The following is a 21,237-nucleotide window of genomic DNA, read 5'->3' on the forward strand; positions in this document are numbered from 1 at the left end:
GTTTAAAGATTTGTCAAAGTTCACTAAAGATTTTCTGCATCCACTGTGGAAGAACACTGACAGGAGAGCAACAACTTACTCAATCTAGAGCAAAGGGAAGAGGGTGGTAAATGTGTGAGCTATAGAGGAAGTGTGCGGTCATTGGGTCATTTCATTCTGACGGGAAACACCGATCCAATCAGGAGATACAGAGAGGAGGAGGAAGAGAACTAAAAGTGACGAGAAACATCCTCCAGCTGTGGGATACAGTAGTTGCATATAGCTAACAGATTGGGACCAGAAGTAAACCAGGCCTCCTTCTGCTGCCTCTGACTCCATCTCTGTGCATGTTTCTTACCCGTGTCTGTAACTTAATGTGATCTGCAAACATGTGGGAATGCACACATACACTAAAAGCTGTAAACAACTGTACTTCAGAGTGAACAGACCTCCTTCTTAAAACATGACTTTGTGGCTCCTGGTTTAGGAACTCACTCCTGTTCTGCAGAGGGGAACTCTAACCTCCTGACACCCACATAAAAGCTAAATAAGCTCATGTTTTCCAAAGGAAGCGTTCCCCACATTCCCTGCTGTTACTTTGATGTGTAAGAAATGGCTCACAGTCTCAGAAACCGTCATGCCAACCTCAGCGTACCCACAGTTCGGTCCACTCAGGAACCTGGAGTGTACAGATCTGCATGCTGCATACTTTGTTTTACCACTTTATCCACATATAAAAACCACTGATGCGTTGACCTTGAAAGAGCCGTTATAGGCCCCCATTTGCCCCCCCCCCGTCTGAGCAGACTACATCTGGAAGCTGTTGAGTGACATCAGTGGTGGACAGGTTCTCATCTCAGCATGTGAAGTCTATGTCAATCTTGAGCAGTCTCTGCCTCCACCCAGTGGTTTTTGATTCTGTTCTACTTGGCTGACAGACAGTAAAGAGAAGGGGCAGTTAGAGGATTACTGTCATCCTGTCTGTTTTTCATTCCCTTTGTTTCTTTTGTTTATCATTAATCCTAAAACTCGCTAGAGCTTCCACACTGCAGGAAAGAACATGTTTAAGAGGCTGGTATAGAGGCGTGAATATCGGTTTGTCATTTCAGTTGGGAAGTCGACCTGCATGACAATACTAAGAACACATTTATGTGTTTTAACTCATGCACCAGAGGAAAGCTCATGGCAGACTGATTCTGTTTTGGCATGAGCTCACATTATCTGCTTTGGCTAAAAGAGAGAAAATCTGATGTGAGGAGAATCTGATGAAGCGGTTGTCTGACAGAAAAGGACAATGCATCTGGATTTTTTACATTTGAAACAGTTCCATGTCCATAAAATAAAAGTGTGAGAATTCATAAATTGCACAAAAATGATCATTGGATGTTTACAAAGCCAAAGAATAACAAGAACCATGAGTCTGATCAGATGCATCCACTATCCTGTTCATGGAGCTTTCCTTCACTGCCACTCATGGATAAAAATCATTGTGCGTTCATAATGACCATTGGCAACCAACGTGTAATCACTTCATCCTCTAACCTAACATTTGTGCCAAAGTGGGCATTCCTGAAGTCACCTTCATGAGAATGGACAGATATGAGGTCACAGTTAACTTAACCTTTGACCTTTGGTCACCAATATCCCCTCAGCTATTCCTTGAGTCAAAGTGAACATTTTCACAGAATCCAAAGTTATTCTGCTAAACCATTCCTGAGATATATATTCTAAAATATAATGGAAACTAATGGAAAGACCTGCATTTGTGGACACATCTAAAAACTATACATTAAATAAAACAGAACTGTAGTGACTATTGATGTACTTAAAGACCCACTGAGGGACTACATTTGTAAGACTGTTTGTTTTCGATTAATGCTCAGTTTGTCCTTGAAATGCTCAAAGTTCAGTTTTATTTAGCAATTTTAACTCACCACTTATCCTCAGTTGAGTTGTTCACATAGCATTAGATACCAATGCACTAAAACACTGCATGTTCTTGCAGTGAGAACATTTTTTCCTTCCTTGTCTTATCTATCTCTATCTATCTCCATATCTTTCTACTCTACTCTGCTTCCTTAAATTCACTTGATTATTAAGCCAAACAAAACAATGTCAAGGAAAGCATGTCACAGTGATTTTAAGTGTAAACAAAAGAGTAAAAACTTATATTTGAGGTCATTTGTACTTCAGAGAATGACTTGAACTATTTGGTTAAGTAGTGTCATGGTGCATGTATATTGTGTTAAGTGCATAGGATCTTACTGCTGTCTGGTTCTGGGATGCGTGCACTGGCTGGCGCTGGAGGACCTGGAGGACCAGGAGGGCCTGGTGGACCCCTGTCTCCTGGAAGCCCCGGGGGACCACGAGGGCCTGAAAGAAAGGATGATAGAAACATCAATTCAGTGAACAGTAAAGACCTGTCAGAAATTACAGTGGGAGGAGGTGAACAGTAGAATATCATATGACAAATAAATGGATGATGATGGATGATGTGATGAGAGGAGTAAAAATTATGACAGACATTTAAAAGAGGAAATGGAGCAAGTGACTGGTGTATCATGTCAGTGTCTTAGGCAACATGAGTGTAAGGTTTTCTGTCTGCCTATGTGTGTGTACACATGGAGCGAAATCCACAGCTGGACAGAGTAAAGGAAGTGTGTGAACTGGCAGTTTCTCTGTAATTAATAGGAGGAGGGTCTTTAATGGCTCAGTGCTGGGAACCTTCTAAAAGACATGGGAAAACTCAAATAAACACCATTAAAGTCTGCAAAGTGTCACTGGCACTGGTTCATAGTAAATTAAACACAATCAGACACACCACTAGGTGCAGTAGGAGCCTGGTCAGTAAAAGTTTGCTGCTTTACTTTCCCAGCTATTTTCTCTGATAATGGAAAAAAGGCAGCGCCATAACTACACCTGACCTCATTGTGTGGACTTTCCTGAGGTAATGATTTGCTCAACTGCCCCTAAACACCACCTTTTGCCCTCAGACAGACCCAGACTCACCACCTCTCTGTTTATGCATGGCTTAGTGAGGTAATGCAACCTACAGTGACAGTCTGATAATTATTGCTTTGCAATGTAATGTTATGATAGCTCTGATTTGACACCTCTGTGGGCCGTTTTCACTTAGTCTTGGTAAACATTGCGGCACAACTGGCTGTGTTTTGGCTGCACTGCACAGACTATATGAGCAAAAACAGTAATTCAAATGGCCACTCAAAGTGTCCCTTTAGAATCAGTGTGACACATTGGGGAAAACTATTTTCTATTTTCCTGCAGAGTAATGGTTCCCTGGAGCAACCTGGGAGATGCTGCATCAAAATATGAGTCAAACTTAGCAAAACTAAAATCTTTAACTAATCATGACTCATTGTAATGTGCAATGTCACATCTCCTCACATCACAAGTTCACTTTTCTCTCATGTTTCCCATAACCTCTTGCTTGAAAGCATATTTGTCTACATTTTGCATGACATTGGATGCATTCCAGTTGAGTGTTTATCTTTCTCCTAAAACTGAAAAAAAAAAAAAAAAAAATCTATGCAATAAGGAAAACATAGCCTGGGATACAAGATGTAGTACTGGTTTTTGGTACTTAAGAAGTAATGGATATAGAAAAAACAATAACACCACAGGCATATGGAAATCATAAGGAGCCAGGATTTGTGTGTATATATAGCTCATGTTCATTTCAGACTGAAGTCACATGGCGGTGTTCAGACAGTGGGTTTGTAGTAACTTTTGCTCTAAATCTCATCTTTACCCAGCAGCAGGCACAGAGCGAGGGTCATATGTTACCCTGAAAGGAGAGGCACTCCCTTTATGATCCAGAGCTGAGAAAAAACAGCCTATAGCGAGAGCAGATGTTGTGACAAACTTTCACTGCCATTTATTATTATTCAAGTCACAGCTGCCGGTGGATTTACTTTTTCCAAAGGGTCATTTATATTTTGTGCATAAGCAGGGAGCTGTGAGTACAAAGAGCAGATTTATGTGTCCGTTTTTGTTCTGGTAGGTCACCATGAGCTGCAGCACATGTTGGGAACAGTATACATAAATGCAGTCTGAAGACACATAGTTTTGCTGCCCACTGAAAAAGCACTTTTAGAAACATATGATTTTAAGAGCAAACCAACAAAATGCCCAAATTCCTGTAAGTTACCAACAGCCACTGGAACGTTTCCCTGTAACCCACTGGAGGGTCTGTGGGTTGTCTTTGAGAGCAAGACAAAAACTATGGAAGAGGATATCACAGGTCAGTCTTTTGCAGAAGATCTCTCTGATTTTTCACTGTTGTTGCCACAAATCTTTGGTCAACAGTAGCCAATTCAAAGGCCTTGTTCTACATACAAGGGGTTAAGTGGGCAGGTGAAGATACACAACTTCCCAATATACTCTGTAAGTCTTTACGACTCACTTATTGACAAACTGTGTCAACATCTTGTTAGACGAGGTTCATTTGTTTCACTCAGTTCACAGTTGTCTGCTAACAGGGAGCATGGTGCTTTGCTTGTGCGATTTTCTTTTACCTGCCGGTCCTAAAGATCCCCTCGATCCAGGAGTGCCAGATGGGCCCCTTACTCCTGCCTCCCCTCGAGGCCCTGCGGGACCTGGCAGCCCTCGAGACCCTGGCTTCCCTAAGAGGAGGAAACAGTTATGAGTAATCGTGGAGTCGTAACTGGTTTGAATCTCAAATGGTTTTACATGTTCCAATTTACCATCTCTGCCAGGAAGGCCATCTCTGCCCTTTTCACCCTGAGGCCCTGTAATGAAAGCAGAGTGATGGGTTCAATAAGATGTTTAGCTCAATGGAAGGAGGTTCTGCATAAGTCTGAGACAATAAAGTGAGGTATATGATGAGGTCACCTACATTTTCTGCAAATACAAGAGCAAAAACATTTCTTGTTTGTTTCCAGTGTTGGGGAGTAACCAGTTATACTTTATTTACTTACATTACAAAATAAATGTAATCATGTTTACATCATACTTTTAAGCCTCCAGTGCAGAGATGCCCTCATTTCTGGACAATGTGGATCCGCAAAGTCATTAGGACAAATTACCATGTAACACTGTCATGTGTAGAAAGGGTTACAAGGTGTTGTCTGTATATCTAGACAAACTCCATTCATTTGGCAGTATGTATTCAAATTTAGAGTGTTACGCTTGACTGGTTTGACTCTTGTTCGCATTTTGCTCTGCCTCTCAACAAAGCCTTAGGTCATTGTCAGACAACAATGGAAAAAATAAGAAACTGTTTTGAGTTTTGAGGATGATCAGGTGGATATATTCCAAGAAAAGTAGTCACATAAGATAAGATAAGGTAAGATAAGATAAGATAAGATAAGATAAGAAAACCATTATTTGTCCCACAATGGGGAAATTACAGCGTTACAACAGCAGAGTACAAGAGCAGCAGTGAAAAAGAGTTCCAGGATCAAAAATATTTAAGATAAGTAGAGTAAAAAATATAAGAAATATAAACATAGACTGTGCATCTACCTATCTCGGACTCGACGACAGAAACTAGAATAATAATCTCTTATGTAAGGTGAGTGATTTGCAGTGAGTGACTAAAAGTATTGCACAGGGTAACTGCAGATGGATGGCAGAGCTAATAATGTTTGTTGTAGAGCCTGACATTACTTAGTTGAATTAATCAAAACAATTACATTACTCACATGTCAGAACAAACCTACCTTGTACTATGTATCCCACTGACCCTTTTAGGAGTCGTATAATGTTTACTTCATTTCGTTTGCAGCATTATTATGTGGCTGCAGTGATTTCAGGTGTTACTTTTCAGAGCTATTTGGCCTTAGTAACAGGTTCACCAATAAGTGATGGTTAAAGTGGTATAGCACATTGTTGGAAGATCTTTCACAGCTAATTATGGGGGACTAACAAGCCTAAAGACTGAATAGAGGATTCCCAGAGGCACCACTGTAACACGTCACAACCGCAACAACAAAACATAATCATCTAAATGCTGTTCTTTAAAGCTGCAGCCAGTGCTGGGCTCCAGTCCAGGTAAGGAGAAGACTTCCATACTGTGAAGTGTTCACTTTCCACTGAAAGGGAGCGGTATAGACAACTGGGGCTGAAGGAAATAAGTGTGTCTACAGTAGATGAAATAGGATATGAGCAGAGGTGAGCAGGTGAAAAACAGTTGCTGGCGGTGGAGAGCATTGCTAGAAGTGATTTTTTGAAAATATAAAACACAGGATACCATTTAATGGAAATGTGCAGTAATTTTTCCCACTTAGGCTATTGATTCATGACAGAATGAGATACAGTATCTACCTGCTGGTCCTTGCTCACCAGGAGATCCCTGAGCAGGAACGGCCCCCATTAGTAAGGAAGCCTCTGGTGCTGTTCCACCTTTACCCTGAAGGTGGCGATGCGATATGGAGGGCGGGGCACTGAGTAATTGGACCTGTTATAGGAAGATGTAAAACAAGTATGAGCAGTTAAACAACAAGCATGTTTAAAGTAGATTTATTGTATTTCCCAGTGATCCATTACGGTTGATACCTTCGCCTCCAGTGAGTTCAACCTGTCACTCAAAGCTGTGATTCGACTGCAGTTGAGACAATCTATAAAACACAACATGGTTCCTCAAAATCAGACTCATCAACATGTTACTTCCATGTGTTAAAGTCTTGGTTTGCATTTGCAGTCACAGTGTTCTTACTTGAGATCGACTCTCCTGTGCGAGCAGGTGGGCGGCGGAGTGTGGATGGTTTTCTTATAGCTTCCTGAGCCACAAGCTGGTTCCCTGCATCTGTATCCAAGCATACAAGAATACTAGTGTTATTCATGTTTTACTAATATATCATCATCCTCATCCTCACTACTGGATGAGAGTATAGTAGTACACACATTTTCCTTTTGTTTCACTTACTCTCCAGATATGTTGAGTTTGTTCATAAAGCTGAAAACAGTATGTTATCTCATGATGTATGTTAAATCATAACCTGATTGTTAACGCTTATACTGATTCCCATTTATCTGCTGGGCTCTGATGGTCATTAACCATTCTCTGATAGTGGTGAGTTTAAGCCTGGTCATAATGTCAAAAGGAAAAAAAAAATCTATTTGCTCACAGCTGATACTTCTAAAGACGTCTGCATTGTTTGAAGATGTTTTGCTTAAAAAGAGAACCCAGATATCATCTTCTCACTGTTTCCATCAGTGTTTCAAGGCGTGCTTCTTTATATCACCTACAACGAGCTGACAATCAGTCGGTGGAGGGCAAGGAGGGCAGAAATGGAAATTACCAGAGACAGTTGCAGCTTTTGTCTCTGTTACATATCCAAGAAGCAAACAGTGTGCACTTTGCATCTTTGCCAAGTTGCTTTCCCTTAGCCTTGCTTCTATACGGTGTATAAAATCACAGGGCCTGGGAGAGAGGGCGTGTAAAGACAAACAATAGTTTCCTTGTGCAGAGAGAATGGGCAGCCTCGACTTGCACTCTGTCTTGCCTTCATTTTATGAAGTGTGGGAGTTTGTGTCCCTGAGTTCTGGATGTTTTGAATGGGCAGACTTTTGTGGAAATGCTAGACTGACTCCTTTGTCTGGCCTGGTCTGGCTCTGGTCGTCCCAGGTGCTCCTGATGCAAACAAGAGGCTGGGTTCAGCACCTCATTAGCCACCAGGAAGCACGTCTTTCCATTCAGTGGCCAGCAGACATAGTCAAAGCCAAGTGCTATACTAAATGAAGCCATGAAATAGCACCTGCAGCACCGAGCTAGAGCTGGAGAACTGTATTCTCCTTCTACAGCCTCACTTAACATCAGATGTCATGATCTGTCTTTATCCAAAGCAGAAAAGGAAAATGGAGAGCTTATTGTCATGAAGGAAAATAAACATTTGGGAACTTAAGACAGGAAAGCATAACGGGCTGAGTGATTACCCAAAGAGGGGGAAGAGAAAGGCCAAAGGAGGAGTATGAAAAGTACACAGAACACATGGTTTGGGGTAAATTGAGACCTCTCCAATAATTCCAATCCTCAACCTTTGTGCTCATGAATTCAGTGTTTTGGGTTCTGGGTATTTCTCAGAGGATTATGAGTGTAGACGGATTTAAGCCATGTAAGACCTGAGACTGAAATGTTATGGCATGCACTCTAGGTTGTAGAGACCTCATCCACATTTTGATAACAATGTAAATGTTGCACAGAGATAAAGAGGACATGCCCTTTGATCTGCTCTTCACTTGACCGTACCCCACTTCAGTCCACATGGAGAAGACTGTGGTGCACCCAGACACAAAGAGGTGTGTGTGTGTACATGTACGTATACATGCCGGGGATGTTTTCTTTGGAGCTTGGCTCGTGTAGATGGCTGCATTCAATTACAAAGAGACTCTGGATAGGAAATCTAGCTGTTGCCCCTCCCCTCCCAACAGCACCTCTTCTGCCTCTAGAGTAAAGAACATTCAAGCGCCAAGATCCCCTCACCCACACTTGAAGTATTGTATGAAGCATTAAGCTGGCTTTGGCACAAAGACAACTGTCTCCCACACAGCTCTTAAGACACTTTTACTCTTTCTGTTTTGCACAGGCTAATTTTAAATATTACAAACACCCTCTATTTTATCTCCTGCACAGTGAAATTCAAAGCTGGGGTGTGTATGCATGAGTGTTTAAGGTGTGAAAAGGATGACTGGGGTGCATCCAGCATCAGTCTTGGCCAACAATAACATCATAGCATTTAATGAGAGCCCCCATTGGACATGGTTCATTGTATCTTCTCTTTGTTCTCAGTGGGCTAATTGCCCCAGTGGGGGAGAAGTCGTAGAAATGTGTGAATGTATTTGACCTTTTGCCCCCATGTTGCACGGGGCCCTAATCAGCGAGTGAGTCACATCTCTTCATTAGAGAAATACCCCCACCGAGAGTTCAGTGGGCCACGGTCTGTCCTGACATCAGTTCGGTCTCTCATTACACTGTTCTTTCTCTCACACATCGAGTTTTGTCATTTATTTACAAACACCCTCCGAATAATCTTCAACCCTGCTGACGCCATCACCTCATGGGAAGAGGAGCAAGATAAGAGAGAAGGTCACAAGGAGAAGGATATCTGTTTCCTGATCCATAATGACTGTGTATTCAGCTGCTTATGAAAAATGGCCTACATACAATGTTTATGAGGCAATTTATTATGCATCAGATATTATTATGTGGTAGTGAACACGGAATTTTGCCAGTGCTGGTGATAAAATGCTTAAAATAGCACAACGTACGCTTTTATTTGAGACCGAATTCATCTAAATTAAACCTTGCTGAGTTTTTTACGGAGTCCTGAATCCCTCTGAGGGCTGAAAGGAGGCCTTACACCATGCTGTCTTTCTGAGCATGCAGTTGAGGGCGAAGGTTAGACAGACCGATATATTAGTTTGCTGAAATCTGAGCAAAAGGTCTGCCAAGCCACACATGTAGCCCTGTGGGCCTCAGATCAAATTCTGTCAGAAGTTTTTATCTTGTGTTTTCTCTGCTCTACATCACTCTCTTTTCCATCTGTTGGAATAAATAAAAAACACCTATCAAATTAAAAGATAATATTATCTGTCAGGGCCATTAATATCTAGTGTAGTGGATATACATATGTTTAAAGTGCACTGTTACTGGCCCTGACATGCACTGCACTTGTTAAGTGTCTTGATTGTCCAGACATGTCTCAAATCTGCATTGGGTTATCACATGTCATTTCAATATAAAGCTCATATTAGATTTTTAAGGTTCAGGTTGTAATATTTAGTGGTAAAGTTGCAGATTTCAACGATCAGAATCCCCCTCACCTTCCTTGTACGCCATCATTGTTCATCAGTGTTTGTTTCATTTTGTCTCTACTCTATTTCTGCAAATATTGTCTCTTAAATGCCCCCAAAATCTTACACAGCAGAAATATAAATGTGTTACAAACTTAAACCAAGACTTACAATAGGTGGCTTTTACTAAGTTGAACATGCTGATATTGGATTTAGAATTGCATTGCATAAACTTCAGATTACAGATTCCAACCACCTGAATTTTATTCACCTCCTCTTCCAGCCATCTAGGTCAGTGTTTGTAAAGCTTGGGGTCAAGACTCCATGTGGGGTCGCCTGGAATTCAAATGGGGTCACCTGAAATTTCTGGCAATTGATAAAATAAAAATAAAAACTTACTAATAAAAAATATATGGTGATTTGAGAGACAATCAAAATACATAAAAGACATGACAAACTCTGAAGCTGAAACTGAAACACTGTGGTACTGTTTATCTTTAAAATGTTCATTGTGACCGGTTTCAAATGCTGCAGCTCTTTCATAATTCCTAGTTTGAGTTATTGTTTTTTCAGTATTAATTTGCAGCCTTGTAAATACAAGCTGGACTGACTGTACATATCCTGACCAAGGAAAATAAAATTCTCACTTTTTCTGCCCTCATCCATAATAATATACACTGTGTGGCTAAATTAGCCTTAATGTTTATTTGCAACATACTATATCAAACTATTTTACTTTTAGCAAAAAAAAAAAAGTCTCTGTTTTGGATGTCTGGGGTTACAAGAAATTTGTGATGTTAAAATGGGGTCACGAGCCAAAAAAGGTTGGGAACCACTGATGGAGATGAAAATGAAGTGTTCCCTAAAACTGAAAAATACCTCTCTGGAGAAATGTCTGTAACTTTGGGTTTTGGACAAAATCTGATACACAGATCAACATTCATTCATTCATTCATTTTCTGAACCCACTTTATCCCCACTAGGGTAGCAGGGGTCGCTGGAGCCTATCTCAGCTACTTATGGGCAAAGGCGGGGTACACCCTGGACATGTTGCCAGTTCATCGCCGGGCTGACATATAGAGACAAACAATCACTCTCGCATTCACACCTATGGGCAATTTAGATTAACCAATTAACCTATCAGTGCATGTGTTTGGATGGTGGGAGGAGCCGGAGTACCCAGAGAGAACCCACACAGACACGGGGAGAACATGCAAACTCCACACAGAAAGGTCCAACCCCCATCGACTGGTGGAATTGAACAGGACAGATCAACATATTCAGCAGTTTTATAGATCAAATAACTAATGAATTAAATCAAGAAAATAACCAAAGACTAATTGACAATGAAAACACTCATATCAGCCATACACAACTACACATAAAAACTTCAAAAGAAATAACACTTCAGATTATGAATGAACACAAACAAGCTGTTATTACTACTAGATCATTATGTTATCATTGCACTTTTCCAGTTTCTTTATTAATACCTTATAAATCCACTTAGAGCTCCGCTGGTATCACCGGAGTCAGAGCCAAGGGCACAGTGACAGGACTACAGCTGCACCTTTCACTCTACAAACTTTCATGTGTGTGCTTGTGCTGTAGTGTGCATGTTTGTATAAGTCAGAAACTGTGTGCGAGACTGTGACACACAAAAGCTATATTATTAAGGGCCAAGGTCATTCTTCCAGTGAAAATAAACCAGAGCCCTCATGCTAAGAGCCCTGTTAGCCCTGCCAACCAGCCCCGTTAAACGCACATCTCACACTCAACTGTGCTCCAGAGCTGATCCTCTGAGCTCATCACCTCCTTAAGTTTATTTGTTCTCTGTTCCTGCTGAAAGCTTCAACAGACAGGCTTAAGCAGCTTCATAAATGCATATGTAAAAGTTTACTGTCTGCTCATATGGTTTACAGCAGAGGGTAAGCGTATACAGACCAAACTGAGACAGAAAGAGAGCAGCACCGTCTCTGTCTGCACTCTTGTCTTAAGTGTATCTGTGTTATCTCAAAGTTTGAAGTTCCTGTGAATAGATTCAGTGTCTGGCAAGAGCTGCTGTGAACACGAAGATCAAAAAGCGTACAGCAGAGGAAGCAGACACAGCAGAGCGCAAGGTCCTGATCCATCTCTGTCTGGTCAATTAGCTGAGCTCAGCGCTGCAGCATCATTAGTGACCAGGTGCTGACAGCCGACCGGTGGAGGCGTTTGTCTCTGTCTTCGCTGCCTTAGACAGACTGAAGACTACTGCTGCCTTCAGGTAAACACAGATACACACAGACACACACTTAACTCCACAAATAAACCAGACCGAGCTGAACAAGGTAGCTCCTCCGGGCAGATGTGTGCTGAGCGAGCGGTTTCTGTTCTCTATTTTTGAAACAAGAGAGACCAATTGAAGTGAAGGAATCCTACTTTACCTTCACTCATCTTTTCTCCCTCCCTCATTTTCTATCAAACAGACCTGTATTTGAGGATGCTTACACACAATAACCTTATAATTCTATAATCTTTAAACAACATAATCAATATCATGAATACCTCTTTTTACATTATTATGATTATCTCTATCAGATGAGCAGTTGCTTATTGAAAACTCTTCAGATTTAAACAAAGACAACATATTTCCTTTCCCTTAACATGTGGAACACTTAAGTTTTGCTGTAAAGTAATGTTAACAGTAAGACAGTAAAAGGACTAATGGAAAAATGAAAAAATATGGTTTAGGAATAAAAGTGAGAGAGAGCAAATGAGTCAGTAGCCCCTTTAACTCAGAGATCCCGGGAAAAAGGTGAGATGGTGATCCCACCTTTTGCCCACCATTGACCGATTTCCACAGCCAAGCCAAAGGAGTTACAGAGGGGAGACAGACTGGACTTTTACACTGCAGACCTGCATTCCATAATCAAAGGGGTGTATAGTGATGTATAAATTGTGCACCAGAAATACCCCAAGCATTGTGGTGTTGGCTTTCAAAACAACAATGGAGGACAAACAGAGTACAGCTATGTTTATTTTATCAGTGCAGATTTTATGTTTATGTTTATGTTTATGTTTACGCATTTGGCAGACGCTTTTTTCCAAAGCGACTTACAGGGGAAAACCAATTAAATCACTCAATCAATCAAATTTTATTTATATAGCGCCAGATCACAAAAAAGTTATCTCTTGACATTTTATATATAGAGTTGGTCAAAACCAGACTCTAAGTCAATTCTACAGAAACCCAACAGAATCCTCCTGGAGCAAACACTTGTGACTGGTGACAGTGGCGAGGAAAAACTTCCCTTTAACAGGCAGAAACCTCGAGCAGACCCAGACTCCTGGAGGATGGCCGTCTGCCTTGACCAGTTGGGGTTAAAGAGAGAGAGTAGAGAAGGGGAAAAAGAGAGAGCGATAGAGATAGGGACTGGGGGAGAGGGGGAGAAGGGGGGAGTAGGGGGAGACACATGGAGGCGGTTGAGGATAAGTGAGTGGTGATGATGAGGGCAGGGAAGAGGCCGGACCACCGCAGCAGGTCCAGAGATAATCGTGAAAGAATCTGTGGTTGTCCTGGGAAAAACCTTATTAGAATATTTAAAATGGAATGTTTGAAAGTGCTAGGACAGGAGGTGCTCTCGGAAGAGCTGGGTCTTCAGGAGCTTCTTGAAGATAGGCAGGGATGACTCTGTTCTTGTAGCACTTGGTAGAGCTTGGTAGAGATTTTAAGTTTAATTCAAACTCAAATGAAGCTTTTTTCTGGTCTTTCTGGTCGTGTTGATATGTTTGTTTACCGTACATGGCCGCACTCATTTTTAAATCTCCCCAGTGCGGGGGTCATACACACAATACGTCATCAAAATGTCCCACTTTGGTTGTGGAATGAGAGGTGTTCCTTTTACATAGTGTTCCAGAATCATGATTCCACCTTTATCACAGCTCTGTTACTACCTCCAGAGGCATTACAGAGGTGGGACCAAATGATCCCACCATTTTGTTTACACAGACATCATTCCAGAATAAAGGTGAAATATTCCTGGAACAGAAGTGCTGTGTAAAAGGTGCCGGTGATTTACATAATTTCTGAAAACACCCATTATTATGTTAAATGGATATTGTCTAACATATAGTAAGTACATAAAAAAGTACTGTAAAAAGACTGTCCTTTGCCCATAAGTAGTTGTTATAGGCTCTGGAACCCCCCCCCTGACCCTCATAAGGAATAAGTGGTTTAGTAAATGGATGGACAGATAAAAAGACCAAATGATGAGGGATAAATGAGTATGAATTGTTGGTTCATTCACATCAGATTCAGCTGATATAAAATCAGCATTTATTAACAGATCCTTCCTGGGTTTCCACATCCCAGACCACTGTCAGGTTTCTGTTTGGTCATCAGACCCCAGCACAAACCTGCACCTGAACCCCAGCGTTTATTGAGCTTTCCCAGGGTCCCAGGTTTCTTTTATTAGGTGATTGACTCAAAGGGTGGGACACACTTCATCATTTCCTTCCTTTGGAATTGCCACTCTGCCTCCCCACCTCTGAGCAGTGCAGCCCACACACTGGACTGGTCAATTACAGGTGAGAAGGAAACGCAGCCTCAGTAGAACAATCGACCAGGTAATTGATAACACAAGTGAAGTGAAGCTGAATCTTTACCTTCACATCATGTCTGGGCTGAAAACAAGTGCGTCGAGCCAGTCTGCTTACATCTGCTGTGGTTAACAAGTCTAGTGAAGGTGTTGCAAAAACCTACTGCAAATGAAGCCATGCCATCGCCTTCAGGACCCTGAGGTGAGAGTGTGCAGGGTCAAAGGGGTTCTCACCTCCTGCACACACATCTCACCTCATCAATCAGCGCTGACACTTTAGCCAACGCAGCACAGGGCAATGCACACTCCACACCACCTGCACCACACCCTCCACAGAGCTAGACCTCCAACAGTTACCAGGACCAGGCAAAAGAAATAATGAGAGATGATTTGTGTGTTCTGTGGTGATTTTAATTCTATGTGCATTTTCATTGCAATGGAGAATAAGAAATCCCATCCATTGCACACTCAACTAAGCCTTGTTTGAGACTTATATAACAAACCACTCACCAGAATAAAAAAATAAAATATTGGGGTGGGGTGGATGGCAGAGAAACAAAGACTGGAGTTGAGCTCTTGACTCCCAAAAAGTTTTAGGTTTAGGATTAGAAGAACATTGCAGCTGGCTGTGTTTAAATATTACAGAAAATACACGGTGACTCTCTTATTTTTGTCTTGTTTTCTTCTCCATTTATTTTCAGTATTTATGCTTTATTGAACTGACATATTAGTAGAGAGAGTCAGGAGACAGGGGGATGACATGCAGGAAAAGTACATTTTATTGGCCCCGGTACTTTTCTTGCCTTAAGAAAGAGCTGTCAGGGCCTTTAAATATGAATGTAAAGTTGAAAAACCCAAAACACTACAGAGCTTATATACAAAGAACCAATCTAGAAATCTTGACATAATATGCATTTTGAATTAAAAACTTTGGATTTTAAACTTAATGTAAACATTTGTAAATCTGAAATCTCTACTTAGAGTAAATCTATTACTACATGTGATTTAGAGCTTCATTTTTATCATGTTATACAAAATACTACATACATTACATAGTGACATTATATTGTTCCTTCTAATAACTGTAAAACCCTATTTTAACTGTGGAAAAAGGTAAACTAATGAAATAATTAGGAGGTAGGTATATTGAAAAATACCTGTAAGTCACTTTGGAAAAAAGCATCTGCCAAATGCATAAACATAAAAATACCAGCAGGACTTGAACTTTTATAAAATATTATCAAATAATTGTAACTGTGCCTTGACTGGAGTAGGACAGTGTGTTTTTGTGATTCCCTTTGACTTATCTGAAACTCTGCTCCTGACAACCTTCTAAAAACAGGTGCATAAATCATAAAACATTTCTATAATTCACAGAAATGACATGAAGATATGTGAGGCCATTCAGAGGGTGATCAGCAGTGTTGTTAGACTGATCTTCTACAGTTTGTCACTGGCTCTGCAGATTCTCACATCAGTCCTTTCAGCTTTTCCAGTCCATCCAGATGTGCTCACATACACAGCCTCTAATTTTTCACAGGAAGGAGGAGGGTCTCTTGCCTCTCGTCCCGCCTCTTGGTCCCAGACAGGGCTGTCTTTACCTCACCTTCCCTCTCACTCACTCTGCCTACGTCCCTACATCTCTCACTCTCTGTTTTTCCAGCACATGCCTGCAGTGATGCTGATGGCAGTGACAGGGTCTGTATCTCAGCCTGTCTGCCCGTCCCGCCCCCCTCCCTAGCAGGCAACGGTGTGTAATTACAGAGCGGTGCGGGGCTGAATGGTCTGACTGGTGGGGGCGACTGTGGTCTGCTGACAGAGGAGGTGTTTGTCTGGCCTAAACACCAGCGTTCCCTTTGGCATTCTGCAACAGGAGACTGGCCTCAATGGGCACAGACAGTTGTAGGGTAGACCTCTCTGCACAGGATGCAGCGCTCACCTTCCATAACTTCCCCTCCCTCCTGTCCAGCTTCCTGCTTATTGCATTTTCCAGTAAGGAAAGACCCATCACTATCTACCCAAGAGGGGTTTGGCCAGTGTTGCTGAGAATACCTCCAAGGCACTTGTAGATACTAATTACAAGAAAGTTGAGCTTTGTTTCACAATCACTCACCACCTTTGCCTCTAATCAGTGAGTAGAGTAGACCGACCTCCACTGTTTGTTAACACTTGTCTAGTGTGTAGGCGTTTCACTGCTATTCTGTGGTTTTACCAAAACTCAGAGAGTCTGATTATCTCACCATCTATATGTGGAAAGTAATGAAACAACAATACTTTGCTAATGTACTTAAGTAAAGTTACTTTACTTGAGCATTTGTGACATCATTTTACATTTACGCCCCATATTTTAACACAAATATCTATATTTTCAACTTTATGCATTTCCATATAAGCCCTTTACTTTAGTTTTAACCCTCAAAGACCTAAATAGCCACCAGTGACCAAAAGCATCCACTGACTTCAAGTGTTTAATAACTCTTGAACCATTAATCCTATCAGCAGATGTAAATAAATCAGATGAAGTGCAGTTTCTTAGCTTTTCAATGCCATCAGATATGGCCCATTTGGATTTTCAGAGGCTCTGTAGTGAACATAGAAACACTGTCACCTTTTGCGATATTCATTCACCAATAAAACCAGTACTTTGACAAATGACAGTAGTTGTAGCCACTTGTTAAGCTGATGATACATTTAGATGAAAAAACTACTGTTTTCTTCAGTTTTCTCTTTTATGATACAATAACCTTTGAATTTACTCTGAGCTTTCATGAACATCTACATGATCAGTAAATTAAATATAGGAAAATACCTGATTTTCACTGAAAAATTCCAGATTTATATATCTGTGCTTCTATGAAACTGAGTACATTTTGGTATCTGGCACTTTGCCAGCTTTTTTAGACCCAATAATAAAAGAGAAATTTAGAAATATTTCCCCCCAGGATGTAATGATGACCTCAGATAAATGCAAAAAAATTATACTCTTGTTCTGAGCCATCCCAAGATTAATGAATTTTTAATGAAATATTGGGGCCAAAAACAGGAACAAAACTGGGACAAGAAAAACTACCTAGGTGTCAGTGTATTTTATCTGGACCACATGACTTGAAATGGTCTTATATACCGCCATAAATAAAGACACTGTGTTAAATTTGATGATCCTAGTGGTTTTTCTAATCCAGACATGCAGGTTTTTCATGAATCTCAGTCTCATTCCAGGTTTTGTATGTAACCCATCGTGTCCACTTGCATTACATGCAGAACCGGCCAAGTTAAACGCATATAAATCGCAAATAATTTTTCAACAGCGGAAAGAGATATTTTTAAAAAAGCACGTAATTTTTGTGTCCTTTTGACGATGTGACATGCAGATTTTTGATTAAATATAATGTAAAATAATATAAGACTGTGTTTTATCTGAAAAATAGTTTCTCTTTTATCTCAGTAAGTATTTAGTTTTAAAATAGACTCAAAGTGCTTCCAAACTTGCTTCATAACGTTAGTCTACATCTGGTTTGATTTTTTTAGCCCCCATGTCCTGTTTTTAGTCACCAGTTTCACAGAAGCACCCATATTCATATATGAATACGATAACTTTTGATAAATTATTTATGACAGGAAATAACTTTGGAAATTGCCACAAAAATAGTTGAAGGTCTTTAATGGTTAATGCATTTAAGTCCAATCATTACCAATAATTAGCTTTTCACAAAAACAGGTAGTAGAGATGTCCTTATCCAGTTCAGAACCTTTCCTTTCATTAAATTTGAGTAAAAAAAAGATGACTCAATACTTATGCTTTTCCAGGAAGCTTTTTTTTTTTCTTTTTTAAACTGTATCTATAATTCTGTTTGACTAAAGAATGCGTGCATTTCTGCCACCTATTCTAAATGTCTACATCAAGCACAAGTGGAAGAGATCTAAAAAGTTAGAGTCAGGAATGCTGAAGAGATTATGGTATATAAACAAATTTGAGACCATAAAACTTAATCACTTTAAATGAATATAAAAATTGAATAACTATGTAGAAATTACTTGTATCCAAAAACAAAAACCATAAGGGTAAAGCAAAATGGAAACAATTCCCTCAGTACCATGAAAGCAAACAATGCTGCGGTTTGCGTAAAGTGGCTAAAATAAGTAGTGGGCACATATGTCGAACTGTAGCGTGCAGATTTGAGATAGTATGTGGTTGGGACAAGCTGAATAACAAATCCACCCTGCAGTTTTTAAACATTTCCTCCACTTCAAAGCAGCAGATGTCTAATAAAAGTGTGTGGCACAGGCTGAGGATCCAGCTAACACCCTTCAATTTTATTAAGAGAGACACAATAACACAGCAGCTCGATAAAACCCAGCTCCTCCTTCTTGACCCTGTGTAACCCAGATAAAAGCTGCTTTGTAAACTTCTGCCTTGGCAACACTCTCTTTTGGTGAACTCGGTTGGCATCTTGTCCAGTGATGTGCAACCGTGTTCTCTGTCTTGATGTCTGTCTGCTACTCTCTTGCGGTCGCCAGGGAAACCAGTGAAAACAGGACTCGAGGGCCGCAGACTAGCATCGACTGGGTAAAACCACACAGTGCTCTGCTGCTGTTTTAGTGTGGCAGGGAGGGGACCGTCTTGTCTGTGACCTCTCTGTATAAAAACACTCCCAACACACCACAGTAATGAAACCCCACTCCCCTCGGCCAACACGCTGCCGCAAGTGGCCTACAAACAATAGCTCTAAAAACAACTGGGATCCGAATTAGACCTCCGCACACACGCATGTCCTATAACACATTAACTGCATCTTATTGCTGCTGACTACACCATCCAAAAATAATCTGCACACTGCTGGACAGGGTGCACTTTATAACCCGAAAAATAAGCCAAACCCGTCAACGTTAAATGTAGCTGGGTGACTTTTAAAGGATAGCTGTGCTTTATTACTACTTGGGTCTTATGTTCATAGTCTTGGCCCTTGTTTCTGTCGGTTATGATAAAACTGTAACTGCTGTGAAATGAGCCACAGTGCTGTTATGCAAGAATCAAGAGCATTCAGACAATCACAGAGTTTGTGTAGGGTTTTATCTGCTCCATCTAGACATACCAATATTGCTTTTTGTACCAATAGTTAAAAACTGATTCCAGGTTCTTATTATGATAAAAACAATACTAGAAAACCACGCTATTCATGCTTGTAAAGCTGTAGTCAACACATTTCAGAAAGTCCTGCTTAATTATCTGTCATCTATCAAATTCGTTGCTTTCTGTTGTTTGACTTTGTGATTACTCTACTCGTTGCTCCAAACAAGTTTATTTTGTTTTGTCACAAATCACACTCCTTACTGCAATATTTTCTGCTTTTAGACAATGTTTTACATTCTTTGACACAGCACAGATGCAGGCAGTGCTTTGTTTACCTGATTTATTTTACATATTTACATTGCAAGCCTCATTCTGCTGATACAGTTTAAACATGAGAGAGTTCCAGAAGTACATTAGGTATTTACTGACCAATGCTTTTTTGCAGACCTGTGTTCATTTTTGTTTGTTGCTACAGTGCAAACAGTTTAACTGTTAAATTTGGTTTTGATATTTTTGACTACATTTTATTTGTAAAGTGTACTATTAAGAAAGACTTGGTCATTTCATATGAACTGTTTATTCATTGAGGATAAAACCCATCAAATGTGGATATGAAATTACCTACAATATGTAGACAAAAATGCTGGGATACGTCAAACAAAAATGATAATGATTTATAAAATTTCATCACTGAGTACAATTCAGTGAAAACAAAGTAAATATCTAGCATTTTGTGAATGTTTTAGATGACAGTGTAAAGAAAATTAATCCTAAATATGAAATAGAGTGTTAACTGCAATTATACTTATTGCAATATAAAATCATATTATGACATTTATATTATAGTTTTATAGCCCAGCCCTGTTACAAATGAAACACCTGGATTCAGTTTGACAATAATTTGGTCCATGTGTTGTATACTGGGGTCATGAGATTTTTGTCACATTGTGCAGCCCTAAATACACTTGAAAATCTAGATAGTGTTCATTATTGATAGGAAAATTGGCTAAAGATAGAATATCACCCAAGCCTCAGTGTCATAGAACTGTCCTTCAGAGATGCTCATCTGATTTATGGTAAACAATAGAAGAAAGGTTAAAGAGAGAAGGATGAAACATCCTAACAAAAGGCTGCAAAGACTAAACAATGAAAAGATGTTGACTCAAATGACTGTATTACAAAATGGCAGTGGAGAAGTGAAGTTTACACACTGCTGCTCTCTGCAAAAACATGCTGAATTCCTGGCCAGCAGACCCTTTACTCTGACCCTGTTCATTACCATACAGAGGTTGACAAGCGCTTCAGCTCTCTGCCCACAGCTGCAGCCAAGCAAAGCGCAGGCCAATCCTCAAACCTTCAGCTAAACATCCTGCCCTGTGTCTTCCACTATACACACTCAGCGCTGGGTGAGTAAATCCTTTGCCCTCAGTGTTTGAAGGACACGTCCATTTCAACACACAGTTTATTTGTCCAAGGTTGGTCTGAACACTCACTTCTTATAGCTCAGGGGCCTGTTGCCACACCAGCCAAATGTAATTTCCCTCCTGTGGTGTGATTTGTGTATGCGTATACATGAGAGCGAGTCTTGTTAAGAAAAAGGTTTCGATAACATATATTTTTCCTTAACCACCCATGTAAACAATAAAAACAATCAAGTCCCCTCTGACAACTGTGCAGCAGGATCCATGACAACCAAACACAAAAGCTCCAGTCAAATACAATGACGATGTGATAGTGACTGCACTTGTCCAAAGCCAAGTCATGATTGCCAGACTGCAGCCATTCCAACTCCCCTTACGATGATATCCCGCTTCAATAGCAAACCATAAACCTGCC

The 21,237-nt window shown here is 40.5% G+C and overlaps 1 protein-coding gene across 3 annotated transcripts in view; it reads right to left on the bottom strand.

The window, feature by feature from the left end:
* Window positions 1-21,237, bottom strand: part of emid1 (EMI domain containing 1) — a 62,024-nt gene that overhangs the window by 6,215 nt on the left and 34,572 nt on the right. For all 3 annotated transcript variants that reach the window (XM_030142875.1, XM_030142874.1, XM_030142876.1), the window contains exons 4-9: window positions 6,677-6,766; window positions 6,517-6,578; window positions 6,286-6,418; window positions 4,704-4,748; window positions 4,515-4,622; window positions 2,245-2,352 (exon numbers count right to left, since the gene is read on the bottom strand). In XM_030142875.1, the coding sequence (XP_029998735.1) occupies window positions 2,245-2,352; window positions 4,515-4,622; window positions 4,704-4,748; window positions 6,286-6,418; window positions 6,517-6,578; window positions 6,677-6,766 (546 nt within the window). The remainder of the gene's footprint in view (window positions 1-2,244; window positions 2,353-4,514; window positions 4,623-4,703; window positions 4,749-6,285; window positions 6,419-6,516; window positions 6,579-6,676; window positions 6,767-21,237) is intronic.

This window comes from Sphaeramia orbicularis, chromosome 9, assembly GCF_902148855.1.
Source record: "Sphaeramia orbicularis chromosome 9, fSphaOr1.1, whole genome shotgun sequence".
Classification (NCBI taxonomy): domain Eukaryota; kingdom Metazoa; phylum Chordata; class Actinopteri; order Kurtiformes; family Apogonidae; genus Sphaeramia; species Sphaeramia orbicularis.